This window comes from Ammodytes marinus (assembly GCF_949987685.1).
Source record: "Ammodytes marinus genome assembly, chromosome: 14".
Taxonomy (NCBI): domain Eukaryota; kingdom Metazoa; phylum Chordata; class Actinopteri; order Uranoscopiformes; family Ammodytidae; genus Ammodytes; species Ammodytes marinus.
Genome location: NC_137218.1, coordinates 16,311,599 through 16,333,729, shown reverse-complemented (window position 1 = coordinate 16,333,729; position 22,131 = coordinate 16,311,599). Strand labels below are relative to the sequence as shown.

General features: G+C 41.2%; 2 protein-coding genes across 4 annotated transcripts; both read right to left on the bottom strand.

The window, feature by feature from the left end:
- Positions 1–478: 478 nt before the first annotated feature.
- dlat (dihydrolipoamide S-acetyltransferase (E2 component of pyruvate dehydrogenase complex)) lies at positions 479–8,631 on the bottom strand. Its single transcript, XM_080040407.1, has 14 exons — positions 8,231–8,631; positions 7,194–7,295; positions 6,968–7,092; positions 6,304–6,457; positions 5,533–5,659; positions 5,101–5,291; positions 4,071–4,212; positions 3,860–3,927; positions 3,452–3,565; positions 3,062–3,169; positions 2,840–2,958; positions 2,211–2,373; positions 1,928–2,064; positions 479–1,836 (listed from the first exon to the last, which is right to left on the bottom strand). Exons 1-14 carry the CDS (start codon positions 8,483–8,485, stop codon positions 1,707–1,709), a joined length of 1,935 nt encoding a protein of 644 aa, XP_079896533.1. The 5' UTR covers positions 8,486–8,631; the 3' UTR covers positions 479–1,706.
- A 904-nt stretch (positions 8,632–9,535) lies between these two features.
- Positions 9,536–21,747, bottom strand: LOC307260943 (dixin-like). 3 transcript variants are annotated; one of them, XM_080041338.1, is made up of 20 exons: positions 21,528–21,747; positions 20,667–20,796; positions 20,097–20,222; positions 19,554–19,785; positions 19,222–19,323; positions 16,198–16,292; positions 15,992–16,095; positions 14,630–14,713; positions 14,282–14,335; positions 14,100–14,150; positions 13,866–13,970; positions 13,716–13,769; positions 13,520–13,591; positions 13,048–13,107; positions 12,522–12,671; positions 12,096–12,159; positions 11,907–12,003; positions 11,399–11,507; positions 11,035–11,114; positions 9,536–10,948 (listed from the first exon to the last, which is right to left on the bottom strand). In XM_080041338.1, exons 1-20 carry the CDS (start codon positions 21,588–21,590, stop codon positions 10,939–10,941), a joined length of 1,842 nt encoding a protein of 613 aa, XP_079897464.1. In that variant the 5' UTR covers positions 21,591–21,747; the 3' UTR covers positions 9,536–10,938. The 3 variants fall into 3 exon arrangements, with proteins under 3 accessions (XP_079897464.1, XP_079897465.1, XP_079897466.1); XM_080041339.1 differs by having other exon boundaries at positions 15,992–16,092; XM_080041340.1 differs by having other exon boundaries at positions 15,992–16,074.
- Positions 21,748–22,131: the final 384 nt, after the last annotated feature.

The window sequence follows — 22,131 nt, the reverse complement described above, 5'->3', positions numbered from 1 at the left end:
GATTCACGGATTCAAGGCAGTCAAAGATCCAAGGGTTACCCTGGAGTGTGGACATGTTCAAAGATGAATTTCTGACACCTGCTTCAAGTCATCTGGTGATAAGCAAATGATCTGGTTATGACCTATGGGCTAAACAAAATGCTATCAATGCTGCTTTTTTAAAAATATTTACATAAAATGTGTATGTGTAATATTATGTGACGTTATAAAGTTTTCAAATTTGACCTTTTATTATGTATTGGTTAGCGATACTAGTAGGGTCCCTTCACCCCCTGCAGTTTCTTTAGACGCTTGTCATCTAGATCTTTTTCTTCTTTCATGTAAGCACACGTTACTATGGTAACTAGGATTTTATACCTTGCTAATATTGAAAAAAAGATTGAAGACAGTAGGCGACTTACGTATGCCAATTCTGTGGTTCAAATGCAAAACAACTAAATGTTCATTAATAAGTATAGGCAATCTGAGCTTGTTTTCAGGTGCTATGGATTTTTTATTGTGTGTGGGTGGGGGCCCACACAAAGCAGCAGTGCCTGCTGACCCAGATATATGGAAAAATGCACAGATAAGGAGACGTACATCTTTACATTTCCAGTTTTGTTTGAAGCACCAGTCAAATGAAACAGGACAGGAGTGAAACAGGTCAGTAGTATCTGCAACAACTCCTTCAAACAAAACAAAAACATCAGGTTGTGTGATCCCATTTGAAGTTTCCATTATTAATTGCTTCACTTCGGGGTCTTTCAGAACAATTAGTAAAATGATAATGAGCCTATGGCAAAAGTTAGACTTCTCCCAAATTTATTCAAACAACAAATAACATCCAGCACCAGCTTTGTGCGTTTCAGCTGTGAAATACAGTATATTTCAAAAGGTAAGTGTTTTACTCTGAGATTTAAAAATTAAAATGTCCCCACTGAAGAGATATTTGGCAAAACATTTCAGTACTTCCTTTGAGAGTGTTTGTTTTCATTCAGGACTGTACAGATATTAAATTATATGGTGAGGCCTCATCAGAGCTCTGTTCTTAATCATACAGCTCACCTCCATCTATATATATATACACAGCACTGTGTTCATCCCACAGTCAAGAATGTACACAATGAAGCATCAACCCACAAAAAACAATCAGTTTTTTCAAATGTGTGTGTGTTTGTGTGGCCACTAAAAGAGGGATAGGTTTGTGTGTGTGTGCCCTTAGATCTGGACTATGTGTGTCAAAGTTAGCTTGCTTAGATATATCTCCATCCTCTTGCCTACAAACACACACAAAAATCACAACCCTTTACCGACAAAAAGCTTCATTTGTCGTAATACACAAACACAAACACACACACAACTAGTTTTGTTTGCTTGCTGGTTGGACATGTAACACTTCCCTTTGTAAAACATTTGTAATGTTTTAACCACATATCGCCTTCTATTCTAGGATAATTCATACCTAAAAATGGGGCCTCAATAAATAGAATATGAGTGAAAGAGAGAGAGAGAGAGCGAGAACAGAGAAAGACAGACAGGAAAGACAAGGAGATAGGCAGGTTTTCCTTTGTTAGAGTTCTGCCTTTTCCCCTTCAGGGTAACTGGGAGTGACCTGGTGGAAGGCTGGCTAATCACAGGAGGATCCGGACCGGTTCAGACCAATGGGATCTCTTCAGTGAGAGGCCTGGGCCTGTGTTCGCTGCAGTCTAAACAGCAGTACAGTCCAATCACAACAGCATGGTGACAGGCTTCTCCAGGAACTTGCGGAACTCTGCGAGCCACTGCGCTCCCACCGCCCCGTCCACCACCCTATGGTCGCAGCTCAGCGTCACCGACATCATGCTGGCTACGTCAAACCTGAATAATAAAAAACACACACACAACATTAGATGTTTGGATTCTTCTTAAAGGCTGCATGTCCATCTAGCATTGTAGTCATGACACTGACCCTTTCTCATTATCAGCAGGCATCAAGCGTTTCTCTGAGCCTCCCACGGCGAGGATACAGGACTGAGGAGGGTTAATGATCGCTGAGAAGTTCTTCACGCCAAACATCCCCAAATTAGAGATTGTGAATGTACCACCCTAGTGGAAAAAAATAAATAAGTACATTTGAGGACTTGGAGGGATGTTTCTATTAGCTGGTTCACAAAAAATATGCAATCTGCATCATACTAACTATCCCACAACCAGAAATGTCACACAAAAGTATAAACACAGTGCGTGGTTACCTGGAACTCATGTGGCTGCAGTTTGCCGTCCCTGGCTTTGGCAGCGAGAGCCGACACGTCAGAGCAGATGGCAGCCAGTCCTTTGGTGTGGGCATTAAACACTATGGGCGTGATGAGGCCATTGGCTGTGCTCACTGCTACGCTCACATCCACCACATGATTCCTGGAAAAGTTCAAGCAAGTCGATATTGAAGAAGGTCACAGATATTTGGTCAAGGTGACTTTCTGTGTTTTAAACTGAGAGGAGATGACAAAATGGCTGTGCTCTGAGAGCCCTCTACTGGCAAAGTAGTGCAGCTACACGTTGAGAGACTGACATCCAACAAAAAGCTGACAGTATTGTCTAATCTCACTAAACTGCTGCTGTTATCTCTTTGAAATCTCACTTTTGTTTCTTTTTTTAAGTGAACAGTGGAATAATGTGCTCACTGCTCACCGTGGATGTGAGTGAAATTTTAGATTGAAAGAGAAACAAAACATAAAGAGGTTAACAACCGATACATGTTGACAAGGTCGGAAAAGAAGACTTTGTATGATGCAGATGGATAGTTAAAATTTGTTTTAAACTGCATACTGGGAACAAATGTTCACTGGTGTTTGGATCGGCCTGTTCATGTGTGTTTACTCACTCGCGAATGACTGTGTCCAACCAGGAGGAGTTGCACTCGGGAACCTTGAGGCAGGCCAGAGCGCTGGCTTTGATGATGAAGTCGTTCACACTAAGCTTGATATTCTGGGCTTTTACTTCCTGCAGACAGAAGGCAAAGTAGACACAGGAAATCATTATCTGAGGTCAAACCTTTCTCGTCTTTCATTCGGTTACACGTCTATCAACGGGCAAACAAACTCACAGCGTTTAGTTCTTGGCGAAGCCCGAGCACTTGGTCCATGTTGACATCTACAGACAGATAATAGTGGGGGATGGTTTGCTTGGACTGCATCAACCTCTGAGCGATCACCTGCAGGACAGACGCATATATACAATTCAAGCCTGGTATGTTATATGGTATGTTAATAAATGTGGAGGCACATGTTGGAGTTAACTGCGCTACACTATGAAAATCCTACAGGACGTTTGGCCTACAGCATTCAATACACAGCATCAAACCCCACATAGGAGGAGCATGTCATGACTTGCACCCAAGCAGCACAGCAAGTCGTCTGTGAACACAATGGGCCACTAGAAGTCAGGTGTGTGTGTGTGTGTGTGTGTGTGTGTGTGTGTGTGTGTTGGCTCTCACCTTGCGGATGTTGCTGATAGGGATGTCTGTGAAGGTCCCGGCTGCTGCAGCAGGAGCAGCGGCAGCAGGTGCAGGAGCAGCTGGAGCCGCGGCTGGAGTGGGAGCAGCGACGGCCTGCCGACAGAAAGGATTTCATTTGCATTTAAAACAAATTACGAGAAACACTGGAGGAATGTGCAGTTTGACCCCAAAATGTTGAGAGAGCTCAAAACAAGGTCTTTATATATTGCAATTTTTTTCAATCAAACAGTCCAAAAAAACAAATAAATTTAATAAAAATAGCAGCCAATATTTTATATTTAAATTTAAAAATAAATTATATAAATGATGGTTAGTTAAAACATTTGATTACACAGAATAAAATTTGCATTGCGAATAGATGGATTATAAAGTATTAGCTTCACTTACAGGTGCAGCCTTTGGTGGAACAAAGCTGTCAATATCTTTCCTGGTGATGCGTCCATCAGGTCCAGAACCTGAACAGAAAACAGCTCAATGTGCTGGACACAACATCCAATACTCTTCCATTGCTTTCCCTAGCTCTGTATTTAGTATTTCACTAGTCCTGTATGTTCTACCAGTATACGTCTTAATGACTACCTGCATTTGAGTAACTTACCTGTAACCTGTGCCAGGTCGATTCCTTTCTCAGCAGCGATTTTCTTGGCGAGCGGGCTGGCGAACACGCGACCCTTCCTGGGTGCGCCTGGTGCAGCGGCTGCCGGGGCAGGACTTGGTGCTGCAGCGGCTGGAGCTGGAGCCTGGAACATAAACAGTAATGCTCACGCTCACATAATGCCTGTGGAAGTTAACCTTGAAACTGAAAAAGGCCATATTCAGTACTAGGGTTGCAAAATTCGGGGAATTTTTAAAGTTGGAAACTTTCCATGGGGATTAACGGGAATTTATGGGAATTAACGGGAATTTTGGGAATTAACGGGAATAAACGGGAATTTACTAAATTTAAAGCAACCCAATGCACTAAATTCTCCTAACTATGTTATTTCAGTCCAGGCAAACATTCTAGACTGTAAAAATCTGTTTTTTCAACTAAGTTTTAATATATTTATGAACATTTAATTTCAAATCAATTTTTTTTTTAAGTTTATTGAGACACCCGACTTGATATCATATAAGAACAGGTTTACAGAGGCTTAAACTGTGATTTTAAATATAGTTGGGGACAATATATTTTAGCATAATCTTGACTAAAACAACCAGATTTCATGCAAGTAGACTTGGCAAATTGCACATAGCACACATCCTACTGCAGGGGTACTGAGGCCACGCCCCTTACATGCACTGTCTATTCCTCCACCACATGGGGGGCATTTGACTGTATTTATTGAATGGGTGGGGTCAGACAGATGAGTAATATTTTACTCAACATTCATATTTTTTCAGTGAAATTATTGATTGTTCATAAAATAATCAAAACTTGATAAAGTTTACTAAAAATTTAGTTAATTCCTGTAATTTCCAATTTTGAATATTCCCAAAATTCCCGAGCGAAAGTTCCCGTGGAAACTTTCCGGTAATTTACCGGAAACTTTCCACCCCTTTGCAACTCTATTCAGTACGTTTGTTTTGAGTTTTTGCGTGAAATGTTGAGATATATTTGACAACATTAAGCTTTTGGTGTGTCTCACCGCTGCTGCTGGTGCTGGTGGTGGCGGTGGTGCAGAGTGGTCGACCACTCCTGTCTCTACGTAGTCCTTGAAGGCAGCGATGTCACTTTCTTTCTCTACGATGATGCAAAGCGGCATTCCCAGGGGAACATCCCGGGTTCCCTCTGGCACCATGATTTTGGCCAGATATCCCTCCTCCTGCACCTCAAAGCCTACACACGAAAAAAAAACACATTAGAGGGACTTGTTGACAAAGGTAAGCGGTAAGTTGTTCCCGTCGTGCTGTGATTCACCATACAAGACAGTTCACCGAAATGATGGTTTCCCATAAGGTACGCCGACAAGATAAGATAAAAACGACAAATGTATCCGATTCAAGATAACACTTTAACTCTCTGAAGTGCAAAGAACAAATATGTCAGGACTGAGGTGTCGGAGTGAGTTTGGGTTTACCAATGGTGGCTTTGTCAGTCTCGATCTCAGCCAGCAGGTCTCCCTCGTTCAGCTTCTCTCCCACCTTCTTCTCCCAGCGCTGCACTGTTCCCATCGTCATGGTGGGAGAGAGGGCAGGGAGTGTGATCTGTAACACAAACACAAACATCAACAACACAATATCTATAGCTTCCAGTCTGAGTCTTTTGTACAGGAAACTAATAACTGACAAGTCTGATTAAAAAGAAAATGCAAAGAACCGCGTTTGCTCTGTTTATTTCACTGACTCACTATATGAATTACGGTCACTACTACCACTCACGTTACAAGTGCAACTTAATACAACTGGTCATGACTGCGTTATTTGGGAACTTTGGTTGAAGCTCAGGTGTGAAAAACCCCAACAACATGATATTTAATATTTAAACCTCAAAAGACCAAATTATGTCTTAAGTTTTTGTTTTCCCTCCAGTAATTTAAAGCTCCACTGTGCAGAGTATGTATGGTGTATCATCTTAATATATAAAATGAAACATTTGGTGCAGTCTATGTGCTGCTATAAGCCTGTTAGTCACAGTGTCCGTCAGGTTGTATGTTTGAGGGATTAAGAGGATTTGCCACAGAGGCTAATGAATCCAAAAGAAAAATCTTGGCTTCACCTTCAGAGAGAGAAAGCTCCAGAATGTCACCATATAAAACTGCTCTAAGACCGTGACAACAGCACAGTGTAACTATAAACATCCTCTACTATTTTACACTAGCGGTACTATGTTCACGTGAGAACACACGTACCGTCAGGTGTGTGGGATAAGAGCTGCCAGGGGCGGCAGGAGGAGCAGCAGCAGCAGCAGCAGGAGGAGGAGGGGGAGCGGAGGCAACTGGTGAAGCACCGGCTGCTTTAAGTGAGTCCAATGTTACGTCCTTAAAGGCCGGGATGAGGTCAGGACTGCAGGAGGGAAAAATGACACAAAGATATTAGATGTATACTTATAGACCACAATCACATCCTGACTAAAGGACATGAAACGTTTTGATTTATTAAACTAATTAGGTAATGAAACCAAAACAATGGATGTGAGAAAAGAAATGTTGAAAATGACATATAGTACGAAAAACACCAGTTGTTAAGTTTGAGCTAAAATAATGAAAATAAGTTAGCTTTGCCAGATACAAATTCTTTACTGAACAGTGCTTGAACACATCACAATGTAACTCAATACAACCACAAAGGAAATAATCAACCCAACGCTAGTGTGATCAAATAAAATAAACATATTGTGAACACACGATTTCCAGCATCTGACAAAAAGGAATTGACAGGAGAGTTGTGATCCTATTGGCTTAACAATTAAACGCACAGAATAATTTCAATCAAGATGACCAATTTACTCCGCAAACTCTTTTCTATAGTGAGATCCCTGTGGTTTTTAAGCATGTACAAAGGAAGGACACTTACTTATCCACAGTAATGCAGATAACCGCTCCAATAGTCACATCCCTGGTCCCTTCGGGAACCAGGATCTTTGCCAAGTAGCAGTCCTCCAGCAACTCAAAACCTACAGTGGCCTTGTCAGTCTCCACCTGCCGAGGTAGAAAGATAATAAGAAAAATGTCTTGTGAGAAAAAGGTGCACAGTGGCGATTTTCAGACAATAACATGGAATGACACAAACGTCTTCTTACCTCAGCTATAAGGTCGCCCTCGTTGATCTTGTCTCCCTCTTTCTTCTCCCAGCGAGCGATTGTTCCCGTCTGCATGGTGGGCGACAGTGCGGGGAGCTCAACCTGAGAAACACAAAGACAAAATTCCAATGAGTTATGTTGTTGTCAATGTGCTATATTTCACCTGGTGGTGGCGGCTGACCAAATGTCAAAGAAGAAATTCATGCTTAAAAATCACCATTGTGGCATTGTTACTTTACAGAATTGCCTTGCCTTGTGAAAAGACAAAACTGTCAGGTGTTGTTGTTACTAGGCTACTACTGTTGTTACACCATCATCACCCGGTTCTCTTGCTCAATACATTACCAACATACAGCAACATTTTAACACACTGTGATGTTTCAAGGTTAATGAAATAGGTAATAGCGGATATGTAAAGTGGAGAAAGTAGAGGACTTCCCACAAAAAGATCTACATCAACTAAGATGTGTTTACATTTTCCATCTGCGCCTACAGTTAATTTTTCAACAATACGCACATTGATTTTTATAGAATTATTATTACATGCTCAATAAAATCAGTAGCCTACCCGGAGAGCACAGGTCACACAAAATAATATCTGATCTGAGGCATGACATAAATGAAATATGGTAGGCCTACAAGTTGGCCAGATTTGGCCACATGATCATTACACTCCTTCGTCATTTTTATTACCAGACATGTTCAGGTTGAGTATGCTCCTAAAGTTTAGTGAAACTGTTTAGTCTGAAACATACAGGTGTGTTTTTGTTTGTTTGTTTTGCAACAGACCTTTCTATTTGGACTGGGGCTTACACATCACTCTTCGGCTCCAAAACACAATAAATATTGTAAAAGACTCGCATGACAGCACTCATAGTACGAGTACACTTTTCCACACACATCGTTGAAAGCTGGTTTCACCTTTATAGGAGTGGCTGGCTCAGCCCAGCTCAGTACATCACAACGCTAATGATAGCTATGGAGGTCATGCTAGCTATAACGTCGGTGCTATAACAACTCTCCCCCAGTAATGTTACCTTCTGGTGTGGTGGCAGGCTGTAGAAGCGCGTGCTCTGTGCGCTGCCTGTCAGCGGGGGACACCGCAGCACAGCCCCTCTGTAGCTGAGGCTGGAGCCCAGAGTCGCTACCCGGGACCCCGCTCCACAGTGAAGCTGCCTTAGGCAGCCGGTCCCGGGCACGGAGCGTGAGCTACGCGCAACAGGCCCGGCCGGGAGGACACGGGGACAGGGGAGCCCGGTGGACGGCCTGAACCGCAGGATCAGACGAAGCATTTTGCAGCGGTTGAAACACTACACGGAGCTGCTGTTGAATAATGTATATGTCTCACACCGGCATCAGAGGTAGACTGTCCCCGAATCTTTCTGCTCCTTGAGAACCGTCCCGTACTTGCTCCTCACTTTCTAATGACCTCCTCCAGTCCAAAACACAATGCTTTACGGCTCCACTTCTCGTCCTGCCGTCGCCTCGAATGTGGTGTCGTAAAACGTGGCCTTTCACATTTTAATTCAATCAAAAAAACATCCACTGCCGTAAATACATTTAAAAACTTGATCAAAGTAAATTAAATTAAATTGTAACTTTTATGCAAAGCCTGATGGTTCAAACTAACGACCTTATTGTATTGAAGAGCTGCAAGGATATATTTGACTGCAATTACATCAGCAACCACATGGTGGCAGTAAAAGGACTACTGTATAACCATAGACTGAGCGTGTATAACCCACGGACAGATACAGTGCAAGATAAATGTAGCTGTCTATCAACCATACTGTCTATACTACCTACTCTCATATGGGAATGTGGGAAAATTCATGAATATCAGCTGGTTTTCTTCAAAAATTAGTGACTTAATATTAGGGGGACTTTGGACTTTTGGTTCAAACCCAAGAAAGGTTATGGATGCAGCAGCCATCAAATTAAATACTCAAATGCATTATCCTTTATTTTAATCACATTTCTCCAAAATCAGCATGACATATCAGGTATTATTGTAAAAGTAGCAAGAATTTCGGATTATGTTCTGTGAGTTTTAAGTGGAGTTTGTTTGGCTGGGCAGCACGAGTCGGTAAAGTCTGGTACTTCTGGCAGGTTATACAATTTTTAAAGATATAAATTGAGTAAAACTATGTATCATTAGCCATTTATTATTAAAGGGTAGTTTTCCCCACACTGTCTCCCAACCCCCACAAGAAGAGCAACAATGACATCTCTTTAAGAACTCAGGTTTTATTTAAAAATATCCATATTTCTAACATTCATCAAAGGACATTTTTATTTTGTATCAACAGACAGTTTCCATTGTAAAACCTTCTTCAGTAAACAAAAAAAAGCTAAATAACCATCTCACCAGCAAATTGTACTATTTACAGTACTGGCAGTTATGGCATTCAAATGAGTTAAAAAGTAGACTGATGTATATTTCTGTTGGCTTGTTAGTGAAGGCAAACACATTGATCCCAGGTGGGAAGATAGAAGCAGAGTGAAGTAAAACGTGTGAGTGATAGCCACTTTCACGTGTCCGTAGATCGTAACACAACTAACCACTGTTCTTCTGGCATTTACATTTCAAGGGTCCATCCATATCTCACACAAACATACGGGTAAACACACACACACACACACACACACACACACACACACACACACACACACACACACACACACACACACACACACACACACACACACACACACACACACACACACACACACACACACACACACACACACACACACACACACACACACACACACACACACACACCATAAATAGTGGAATGGTACATTGTAACAGGATAAAAGGTTTCCTTTTAAATCTCTGGTGTCCAAATCACATCAACATTGTCAGGAGCAGAGGCATCATCAACTCAGAATCTCTTTTTAAACAAATACAATAGACATAAACTTCAAAAACATAAGGATATGGTGAAAATACGTTACTCACATGTACAAAACAATTCCATAAAGTCAACAAAATAACAGTGCTGTTTATCCGCATTTCTACATGAACTTCAAGTTCCAGCATCAATTCTGTTCACTGCTAGAGATTTGAGCAATAGACTTTTCGGTTTAGACATGTCCAGAATAATACCTGGTTTTTACTGATAGTTGTTCTATGTAACGTATACATAGCAAAGTAAAAGCAATAAAAGCTGATATCTGGGGGCGCCCTTAGCTCAGTTGGTAAAATCACAGATAAGAATTACATTTGCCTGGACTAAAGCACAATGGGCAAAACCTATTTCTAACATGTAACCTGGTGGTATTTGTTTAAAATACTACATTGCTGCACAGGGAATGCAAAGTCATACTAAACGCATAAAAATGACTTTGTAAATTTTTCAAATTCCTCAATACAAACCTCTTCAACTACAGTCTAAAAACAGTTCATTCAATATAATGTTTCTGTCTATTAGTCCTGATACTTCAGTTACAACCTGGCAATAGCAAAAACATGATGGAAACAACATTCCCTTGTAAGGCACTGGGCTTACGATACATTACGATATTCTAGACAGATTTGCACTGGTATCTGAGCAAGTAGGGCAAACAGTAGGGTTGAATACAAGCTAATCAACCCAATTCTGCTGCTTACAAGTCTTACAGTTAGTTGTTAATAGTTTGAATCTCAGAAGTGTCCGCTATGCCTCTGTTCTGAACAGTCTCGATGTGCCTCTGGGATCAGAGCAAAAACACAAAGGGGTCATGGCTCCTCAGCTTTAACCTACAACGGCCTAAGACAGAAAAGAAAATGCGTTGCTCATCACTGAGACTCAGCGAAATAAAAAGAGAGAGAGGCAGAATGAACACATTTTGTTACCTCTCTTCACCGTTGTCCTCTTCTACCCAGGCAACGATTTTTCCTTCCCAGCCTGGAATGATTGCGCCATCCTGGAATACCTGCACATTGACAATAAGGAAATATCATCTTAACGTATAACTATTTATTATACTTGCATACCACATGTATGTTGGAATTCATTTTTGCACGGAGTAAGGATGGATTTCTTCCCCCTTTTTTCAGTGTATGGAACTAAACAGCTTAGTACCCACACTTGTAGGTATTCCGTTTATTAAGAACAGTAACTATTACCATAAAAACCACACAGTTTGCTTTCTGACCAGTGTGCTCCAAGTTTACTGTCCTATTAACTATTTATGGCCTTTCCCCAGCATTATCTTACCTCTTCTTTCACAGTGCCAAACTCAGGGTCCAGGGCTTTGAAGTGGTACTTGTAGTTTCCCTCTCGATCTACAGCTGCCTTCACATCCTTGAGAGTCACCTCACCCAGCCTGTGCATATGTGTACAGAGAGACTTACCCATCTTGACGCCTTGTCACATTTCATATTTGTTGTTGATTCTATAATCTGCCTAAAGCCAGCTAGCCTAAATTCATTTGTAAGGTTAATCAGCATCACTGCTTGCTGACAACCATGGACTATGTGTCAATTTTTTCCTTTTTAGGCCAATAAAAAAAAAACTGCAACATATTTAAAAATGTAAGAAAGAAAACATCTCTCGCACGCACGCACGCACGCACGCACGCACGCACGCACGCACGCACGCACGCACGCACGCACGCACGCACGCACGCACACACACACACACACACACACACACACACACACACACACACACACACACACACACACACACACACACACACACACACACACACACACACACTAACCTCTTCTGTATATTGATCATGGAAGGTGTGGGAGATTTTCCAGTAAAATATAGGATTTTAGTGGAGCCTGACGGACCACTATGGGGCTGACCAACCTCTGTAAAGGAAAAATATAAATAAAGTTAGAAAAATCAGACTGTAGATATCAAGTTGTAGGTTATGTGGTTACAGTATGTTGGAAAAACGTACTTGTGCAAGGCCAGGTGTCAGAGTCTGTGTGTTGACCGTTCAGTCTTGGAGATTTCCCCCTTCCCTGCAGTGTATGGATGAATGTTGACAGTCTGGTATGATTTTAAATCTCTACATTTTGTCAAAAATAACAGTATCTGAGAAGATTGTATGGTACGTTTCCATTTTATTGTATACTATTTCCTGCTTAATCATCAATCAATTCAAATTTCAAATCTCATATTTTAAGTTAACATGAGTCAATGTCTACACCTGAAGTCTGATTTTAATAACCCAGCAGCCACTATGAATTTACATGACACCATGTGGCTTTGGCTGCTGACCCACAAAAAGAGTATGAAAGGTGTTCCTTTTATGTTGTTCACTTATTGAAAATGTAAGTTTTTCTGGCAGAAGAATTAGTTTGATGGACAGTAAGAATTGTACCCTGGGTGTATGCAGAACAGACAGTCTGTCGATGAGTGACACTATGCCCTGCTCCAGGGTGTCCAGTGTATGGTGCTGTGGGTCGTGGTCTCTGAAGTTGTTTCTCAAACTCCTCAGTGCGTCTCTGAGCAGCTGAACCTCCTCTGCCTGCTAACAGAGGACAAACACAAAAACCCTGTCAAACACAAGAAGCTCTTTTTATGGAGTACAGCTAGTGTTATCTTTATGTATGTCAAGCATGTTCTGTCCTATGTTAGGTCCTACTCATACTGTATCTGGAAGGAATTTGTCTTCCAGGTAATTTACACCACATAATTGTCATAAAACAAGCATTTCTTCAATTTAACATTCTTGAAGGTAAGAGGTTCTAGTGTTTCACATTGTCAAATTATGGTATGTAACCTAAGTACTACAAGAGAATACCAGGGCATAGCTGTGCTATGCATTGTTTTGCGCCTTAACATGTAGAAAAAAATATGAAAAGGCTCAGTGATTGAACAGGCTCATCTATAGGAACAATACTTACGCCTGACATAGAGGAAACTGGATTTCCAGAGTAAGAGTATCCATTGTTTTCTGTGTGAATCTGACAACAAAAAAAAGTATAATGGGAGTGAGTAGCTGTTTTGAGTTTTGCATTAAAGACACAGTAGCTACTATCTGCAGCATGCTGTTTTCATGTACAGCATGCTGTTTTTATGCCCCAAGTCTCTTTGCAATTCACTAAAAACCTGCTAGATCATAACATGTAAAATATATCCAGTCCGTCCCTAAGTGACCAATTTTTTGATAAGTGAAGAAGGTAATTTTAGCATAGTCTCCTGCATCAATGGAAGATTAACAATACATTTCTCCATGAAGAAAAGCGAAGCAGGCATTTAAAAAAAAAGTGAGTAAATGATCAACTTTTGGTGATAGATTTTCTTAGACATAGGATTGAGCTGGAAAGAACATTTTGTTGGTTTAACCTTTCCTAAAAACTGCCTGATATACAGTACCTGCTTCTTGTGGCTTTCTTCAAGCTTGTTTTTGAGCTGCTGCAGCAGTCTTTCCTTCTGTCCGATCTCCCTCTGCACCAAGCCAACCAAAGAAAAAGAGAAAAAAAGTGAGGTTTATTATCAAGTAAAAAGTCAGTCAACAGACTTTGTGTGACATAAAGTCAGGACAATTTAACTAAGTCACAGCAAACCTCACCTTGCATTCGCCCCACAGCCTGTTACATTCCTCCAGCTTCCACTGTAGCTCTGCCTGTAACACATTTTTCATAGCGGGGAGTATGCAATACGCACTTATTAAAAATAAACACTTCAATGGAAACAGACTTGATGTGAGATTATTTCGTACGTTCTGGTTGTTGAGTTCATCCTTGGTCATGCCGGCTCTGAGAAGCTCCTGCTTCATCTGCAGTATGGATGCCTCCTGAGTGCACAGCCTCTGCTGCTGTGCGTCCTGCACATTTACAAACCAGCCAGAAAGTCAGTAGCGTAGCCAGCAACTTTAACATAATACAACTACAATTATATTGAACCAAAGTGATATGATATGTAACCGCAAGCCCTGGCTTTGTTACTTTCTTACCTTGACTCCCTGTAGGTTTCGCATCTCCTGTTTACAGCGCAACAGTTCCCTCTAAAGCAAACAGCAAACGCAGTCTGAATTAAATATTAATCACAGTGTGCAGTCCACAACTGTATTCTCCCAGTAGTAAAGAAAAAAGAATAGAACGTACTGACAGTTTAAAAAGAAAACAAATGTTTTACCTTCAAGTACCGAGCCTCTTCCATACTCTGATCCAGTCGACTGCGAATGACTAACTGGTAAGAAGAAGAAAAAAAGAGATGTTTGCGAGAAAGAAACTGATACCCGTGTCACCCTCTGACTGACACACACACACACACACACACACACACACACACACACACACACACACACACACACACACACACACACACACACAGTGAAGAAAAGTAATTAGATCTCTGTTGAGTACAAAGAGTTGGTGAAACAGCAAAGAAGTGTGTGACACAGAAGAGAGAAAGAGAGAGAGAGAGAAAACAGAATAAGACGAGAACGGGAGAAGAAAATCTAAAAATAAAACGTATCACTACCAGTTGCTGCTCAGTGCTTCCTTGGTCCAAAGTCAAAGACGTGTCTTGTCCATCCGCAGGCAGCGAACCATCCAGTAACAGGGCCTTAAAAACACAAAGGGTACAACAATGTCAGCATTTTGTTGCCAAGTTGTATTTGTCGAGTCGCTTTGTTCAGAAAGCTCTGGCGAGTTAAAGCAGGTGCCTCTAAGGTGGTCTGATGTTTTTTGGGTGCGTGCATGCTGTATAATAACCACAGCATTTAGCTGCTTAAAATATTGAATTTCGACTCAGGCTGTTTTAGGCTAGAATTTTAAATGTGCATTGAATACATATATTTGGGGGTTTATTAACTAGCATTCAGTGTTTCCCGCAGGATTTTTTTCAGCAGCGGTGGCGTGGTCCCCGAACCCTGTAGGGGGGTCCGGGGGCATGCCCCCCCAGCCGAAAGTTTTTTGTACCCTTTAAATTTGAATGCATAAATCTGGTGCACTTTGAGAGGAGAATATGCATTTGAATCCCATTCAAGTCTTGTGTATTACTATAGATAAGATAATTGACTCTTAAACAAGTTTAACCCTATTAACCCTAGCCCCAAAGCTATTTTTGAGATGTTTTGGTTCGCCTGGATTTATTCACTTATTAAGATTGCATTCATCACCCCTTTAACGCACAGCAGTCAAGCTATGAACATTTATTTGGGCCACAACATGGACTATAAGAATATGTGCTGCAGTGATGTCGTTTGAATAGGAAATATCAATTACACCAAGGGTGTCAAACTCATTTTCACAAAGGGCCACTCTACGATATGATAATCACACTAAGGGCCAGACATGTAGTTTACCGACATGCCTTCTTTTTAATCCAAAAAGTAAAAACAACAAACCTATGAATATATTGTAAAACAACCTGCATACAGGGCATATAGGCTAGGTTTTGTTTCAACATTTGGGGGTACAAATTATAGGTGGTTATCCTTAGACACTTGACACAATCAAACATCAATATTAGCATGCTATCTAGCCACATAGATTGGCCTATTCAAAGCCCTTTAGAAAAGTGACATCTTTTCTTTGATGCAAGTTCATCAATTCATGGCTTAAAATCCTGAGCTGTAGAACTTTCAGCAGACATTCCTGGTGGTAAGCTGCGCGAGTGTCCACCCGTTGGGAGCGTGGGCGATGTGCGGATATGACACAGGCTCCACATGCAGCAAAAAAAAAACTAAATTGATATGCAAATGATTTTTTATAGCAGCGGCTATACACATCATTTACAATCAGCACTTCAATCTTCAATATCGAAGTTACCTAAACAAAATGGTTTTATTCTGAAAAGGACAACACTGTTTTTATGGAATCAAAATCAATATGCATTTACCTGTAGAGCGGACACCATTTTCCGTGTCTCCTGCACCTCCTTCTCCAAACATTCGCTAACAGAATCGTCCAACACCGTCTCCCCTACAGCATGAGATAACTCTGCTAGATACACACATGTGACACAGGGTCCCGCAAAACCAAAACATAAATCAGACGGTTAACAATTTACAATCAATAGCGGTTTGTTGGAGGGACAGAACCCACCACTGCTCTCCCCTTGTAGGGGGTCTTCCAGCTGTCTGTCGGATTGGCTGCTGGGCGGGGCTCTCGGAGATGTCAGAGGACTGACGGAGCTGAGGCTTGAGGGAGGACAGAGCAAAGTTTTAGCAAAATCAGATTTATTTATGCAAGTTAACACCTCTCAGTCAAACACACCTTGTAAATAAAGCACACTTTGTGCTTTTAGATTTATTACATATTTCATACACTTTGAAATGGCAGGGTTTACATCTTAGTTTGTAATTATGTCATGAAAGTTAAACTGTCACTCTAAATACATACACCAAAATCTAAATTAATTTTTTTCATTCAATTACTCTTTTAGCAGATGCTGTTAAACACACAGAAACCATGGCAGCTGGTGATGCTTTTGTCTAAATTCTGAGTCATATATTTGGACGGACGGGTTTGAAGACAGGAAAGGGGGACCGACAGAACAAAGCAACACATGAGAGTGACATGATATTTTCTCAAATCCTAACTTGCAAAGAGAAGCCCTTAATCCTTGCATGCCTAAACTATCCAAAGCACTTGAAAAAACTGCTCGGTGCATACAGATTAAACATACAGGCAGCATAAACTCAAACACACACATTTGCGCAGGAATCCACAACCACACTGCTTCACAGTGTCTGGTCTTACCATTTAATCAGCGTCCCCCCCATAGCGGGTTACAGGTAGTTCAAAGTGTGCACAAGACTTCCAAGGAGTCTAAGTTCCACCCCGTATATCGTTCTCATCTCCACAGACTCATGACAGTGCGTGATTCTCCTCACTCTGACACAGCCCGCCCCTCGCCCTGCAGCCGGCTACCATGGCAACCGAGAAACCGCTTAGCATCTCTGACTTAATAAAGTAAAGCTACATAATATGTGATAGCAGCATCAACTCGATATAGCTCTGTTGAATAACAGTTTTTTTCCAAACTAAAACCACATCAGTGTTCTTCAAATAATCAATACATGCACTTTTCTTACCCTTCTAAATGTTTGCGCGCATACACACAGACATACCATCTCTCTCTCACTCTCACTCACTCACACACACACACACACACACACACACACACACACACACACACACACACACACACACACACACACACACACACACACACACACACACACACACACACACACACACACACACACACACACACACACACACACACACACACACACACACACACACACACACACGTCTGTACTCACATTAAAACACACACAATCCATGACTGTGAAAGGTCACAACAGAGAATAACAGGACATGTGATTGGAGAGGATAAAGACTGACAATTTCTTTTTTTTCTATCATGTGCCTGTGTTTTGTAAAGACGCCTATAAACTACCCCTCCCCCCAACACACACACACACACACACACACACACACACACACACACACACACACACACACACACACACACACACACACACACACACACACACACACACACACACACACACACACACAGGGTGATAGGGTGATGTTTTGATCGTTAAAAACAAAGTCATATGGTTTGCCGGAAGACTAACAACCAAAGAAAAATGTGGTCTACTGTTTCCCAAAAGTATTTTTAAGAACTTACATAACTTGCGGCAAATCTAAAGGGGTTTGAGTTGCACAGTCTAATATAGAAATACACTGAGACATTTTTGTAACAAGATGTACGAATAGAAAGTCCAATAACATTTACACTACTTTTCAACAGTTTTGATTCACCTGCCACAAAAGTTTGCTTTGTCAGTCAGATTGCTGAGAGGACTACTTTGTATTTGTGATTGGTCTTTCATGCTTTTAGGTTGTAGAATTTTCTCTTTTAGAACAGATGAACTTTGTCCAAAGGGTTTGCAAAAAGAAGTTATGTTTTGTACATGAGAAAGAAAAGCTGTTAAACTGACAATTGAAAGGACAGACAAGAGACATGGACAGACTGTGGAACAGTTCAATTTAGTAAATAATAAATTGGAAGCTAAGCATTCAAATATGTGCAGATGGGGGGCGCTCGTGGTGTATTGGCAAGAGCGCCCGCCCATGGAGGCTCAGTTCCCAGAAGCATCAGACCACAGACTCAAATCTGGCCTGTGGTCGTTCTCTGCATGTCATTCACCTTTCACCTCTGCCTCGCCAAACTATCCAATAAAGCATAAAAATGCCAAAAGATTATCTTTAAAACGTGCAGATATAAATAGGCAAAGCTGAATGTAACAGGCGTGTTGCTTCAGTTAAGCTTTTCTTTAAAACTCCAAAATAGAACCTGAAGGTGAGTCTAGGTTTAGCACTGATGGAGCTGGATGAAAGAATATCAGCTGAACATACTATGGAGTGACACATCACTGTACATACCTATTTAGGACTGCAAAGGGTCCAAAGCAAAACTGGTTGCCAAATATTTAGAGCCCGATTAGAAGCACTGTTGTGGTTCAGTAATGATCGAGGGATAATTACGCATTTCTGAACTTAAAACAAATATGCCATTGAAGATTGTTTGAGTTAAAAAAAGGTTAGGTACAGCCTTCTCCCTCCTGCATGACCGTTGACTAAATACAATTTTAATAATTGAATAGTTCTTCCTTTGGGGTAAAAACCCTTTCAGATGTAAATTATACATTTGTTGTAATATACTAATATGTTTTATGTTGTGTTAAAGTAGCCATTATTGAAGGAAAAAAAAACAGTAATTTAACAGGTGATTCCAACTTTTGTAATGGTAATGTGTCAACCAGTTGTCCTTGGGCCATTAAGCTACAGTAACCGCATTAATGGATTTAGGCCAGCAACATGCTTTTCAGTAAGGTTTCAGGTTTGATTGTTTTTGTTGTACAGTATCACAGCCCTTCATCATTCTGAAATGACACTTCAAAACAAGACGGCTCATGTTGTGAGGAGTCATTTTATACTGAGTGTACGAAGCATGAAAGATATTCCAACCTGTGAGTGTTGCAGGAGAGTTGTACTTTAATTTTAATTTAATTACAATGCGCAACTTGAGCTTATGTAAAAGCAGATTACCTGCTGGCCAGAGGATCGTCCTGATCATCCGGAGGTCTTCTTTCATACTGCTCAACCAGAGCACGAACACACACACTCTTTTCCGCATCCAGCCCCCAGCCACTGAGACACAACACACAAAGCAGAGGTTATCTAAAGTATTCATGAATAAGAACTGGAATTCTGTTTTGATAACAAATGTATGGAGACAAAGTTTTTCAGCAGTCTGGAGGATGGTTATTTGAGGATCTGTGTTAGTCCACTAGAGGACAGCAAAGACCGCGATAACAGAAATATATTGACGACGTGTTTTTGGAAAGGGGAAGTGTTAAGGGATACTGAGGCCAGCATACCTGTGGATGCGTGTGGTACGTGCAGGCTGTGAGGCATCGAGTCGTGCTGAAGCCAGTGCAGCGACGGCATCTTGTGCTAGGGCAACAGTGGAGTGAGGATTGTGGCCGGCAGAGCATCTTGTCAAACACCTTCCACTTCCGGAAGCCGCCCTATGATTGGCCGAGGGCTTGAAATGGGCAGCCAGCGCCAGAATGATCCTCATTACAGATTTCAGATTGCCATCGACAATGTCTGCAAAAAAATAAATATATGTCTCTCAATAATAAGCACATTGTGCCCAATATTTGCCACATATGGCAATACAATCGGGTGCCTTGATGAGAGTTTCATAAACAAACACAATTTTTATAGGTAACACAGTATCTGATGTGAAACAAAGTTGCCATGCATGATCACTACTTCCCTACTACGTCAGATATTGTTAATGAACAAAATAAATACATATTTTTCGTTACAATGTTAACATATAATGTTTAAAGCATTGGGGTCACCTGAACTACAAATTAAGTAAAAGAGAGTTAAGCAAATGTTCCTGGATTTACCTCTTGCAGATATATGTGGCATGCGTATGTGTCTAGAGGAAATGAACCGCAAGACTTGCTCCACATTCCTCCAGCTTTCCTCTTTGTTTTGCGGCTCCGCATACACCCCCTCCAGCACCTCCCCGGCTGTCAATTTGAATGAGGTTTGAGAGAGAGGGGAAAAAATAGAAGCCACCAGTTAGATATTTCTAACAGTACGATTTAAGCAATACTACAGTACAGTCAGTTCATGTGCAAATTACAGCATATTCCATGGAACATATTTAATGCAGTGCTTTTGTATGTGTGAAGTTGAGTTGCAGACATAATTAAACAGTTGGTACCACTGCGCAGCATCTATCTTAAAAGCTTTAAATCCTTTTTTCCATTTTATTCTAGAATTTACATATCACAGTGGATTACAACCGATATCAAGGCACTAGTTGTGGTGTCCTGCGTTATGCTATAGACTGAGAAAAATATGGCTATGTGAGGAAATTCTTATGTCAACATAATATGGAAATACTCACCTATTTATTCTCTTGCAATAGTGCTACATGCTCTTTGTGTGCATGTACGTACACTACTTACCAACTATCTCTATGAGTTGTGTGAGCACCACCCCATCCTGCAGGTCGTGTCTGAGGTCTGCGATGGGATGCAGGCCTGGCTTCCTCTTCAGCTGAGAGTTCACCCAGGAAACATACGCTGCCAGCTGCTGCTGCAATCCATCAATTGCGGGGCACAAGAGTCCATCAAACGACAGACACACCCATGCACAGGCACAGACACAAACACACAGATTAGGGTGGGGGCCCAAATCAGGTTGAGGGCATGGCATGACAAACGAGTCCCTTTGTTTATTATGTTGAGGCAGGAGGGGGTGGGGGGGGGAGCCTATTGTCCCACTGCTTATAAGGTATTACTTTTGTAATGAAGGCCACTCATATAATTTCGTTTTCAGGCCAGAGTAACATGGTTCAGCAGCACCCTTCCCGTGGATTTCACACGATTACTTCTCCACCTTTATCAGTCCCGTTAAGTCACGTGACAGCCCGTCGTCCGGGTTACCTTACAAAGAACGCACCCCGTTATGAACAACAGAAATGTTCACTCAAAAGCTTGTCAAATTATGAAGTGTATATGTTTGAGTTTTGTTTGTAAAGCTACCGGGTAACTTTATTTCGTGGCATTCATTACATTAAGTCATTGCTAGCTTTAACGCCATCTAAATTACACCGTTTCTTTTTGTAACTATCAACACATTAATGTCTACAATACCTTAGTCGGACAAACAGCGGAAAATTCGTTATTTGTACCGGAAGATACATCACTTAAATTTCGCTTGGTTTAACTGTTGGATGGTTAGCAACTGTAACTGATGTCCGCTTTCTAATGTATACTTAACTTAATAAACTGTTACATTAGCCAGTAACGATCGGTAAACTGTACCTCGTTGAAGCCCCCATGAAGAACCTCATCCAGCAAACTTCCTCTTGAAAGTGAGGCAATCATCTTTTATCTCGAAACCCCATTGAAGCTAGCTAGCTTGCTAGCCGCACGACTCGCCTGGAACAACAGACAGACCACCGTTATTGTACTCCAGCAAACGTCAACAAACCGAGACCATTGAGGGATCGGAGGAGACAGCCACCGTTCCGACCACCGTTACTCTGGCTGGGAGACCGGTGTCAAGTCGCCAGCACTGACAGACACGACCTCCGGTTGCAGTTTTCAGAATTAAACTTCATTTGACGAACACTTCCGGGATTTATCTTCAACTTGAGGCACTTCTGTTGAAAGTTTTGGAAATCTAACATATTATTTTTAGAAATGTAGTGATATGTTGTAGTTCTCCATGTTGTGTAGAAACATTTCCTGATAGTGGCTGTGCTGAAATTATTTAAATATTATATAATTTTAGCCATCTTGTTCCAACAATCAGAGGAAATCGTCATTTCCATCACACTGCAAACATGTCCTTTTTAAACAAAACTATGAATATGAACTGAGCCTGTATTTTCAAAATATCTAATGTAGTTGTACAACCAGATGT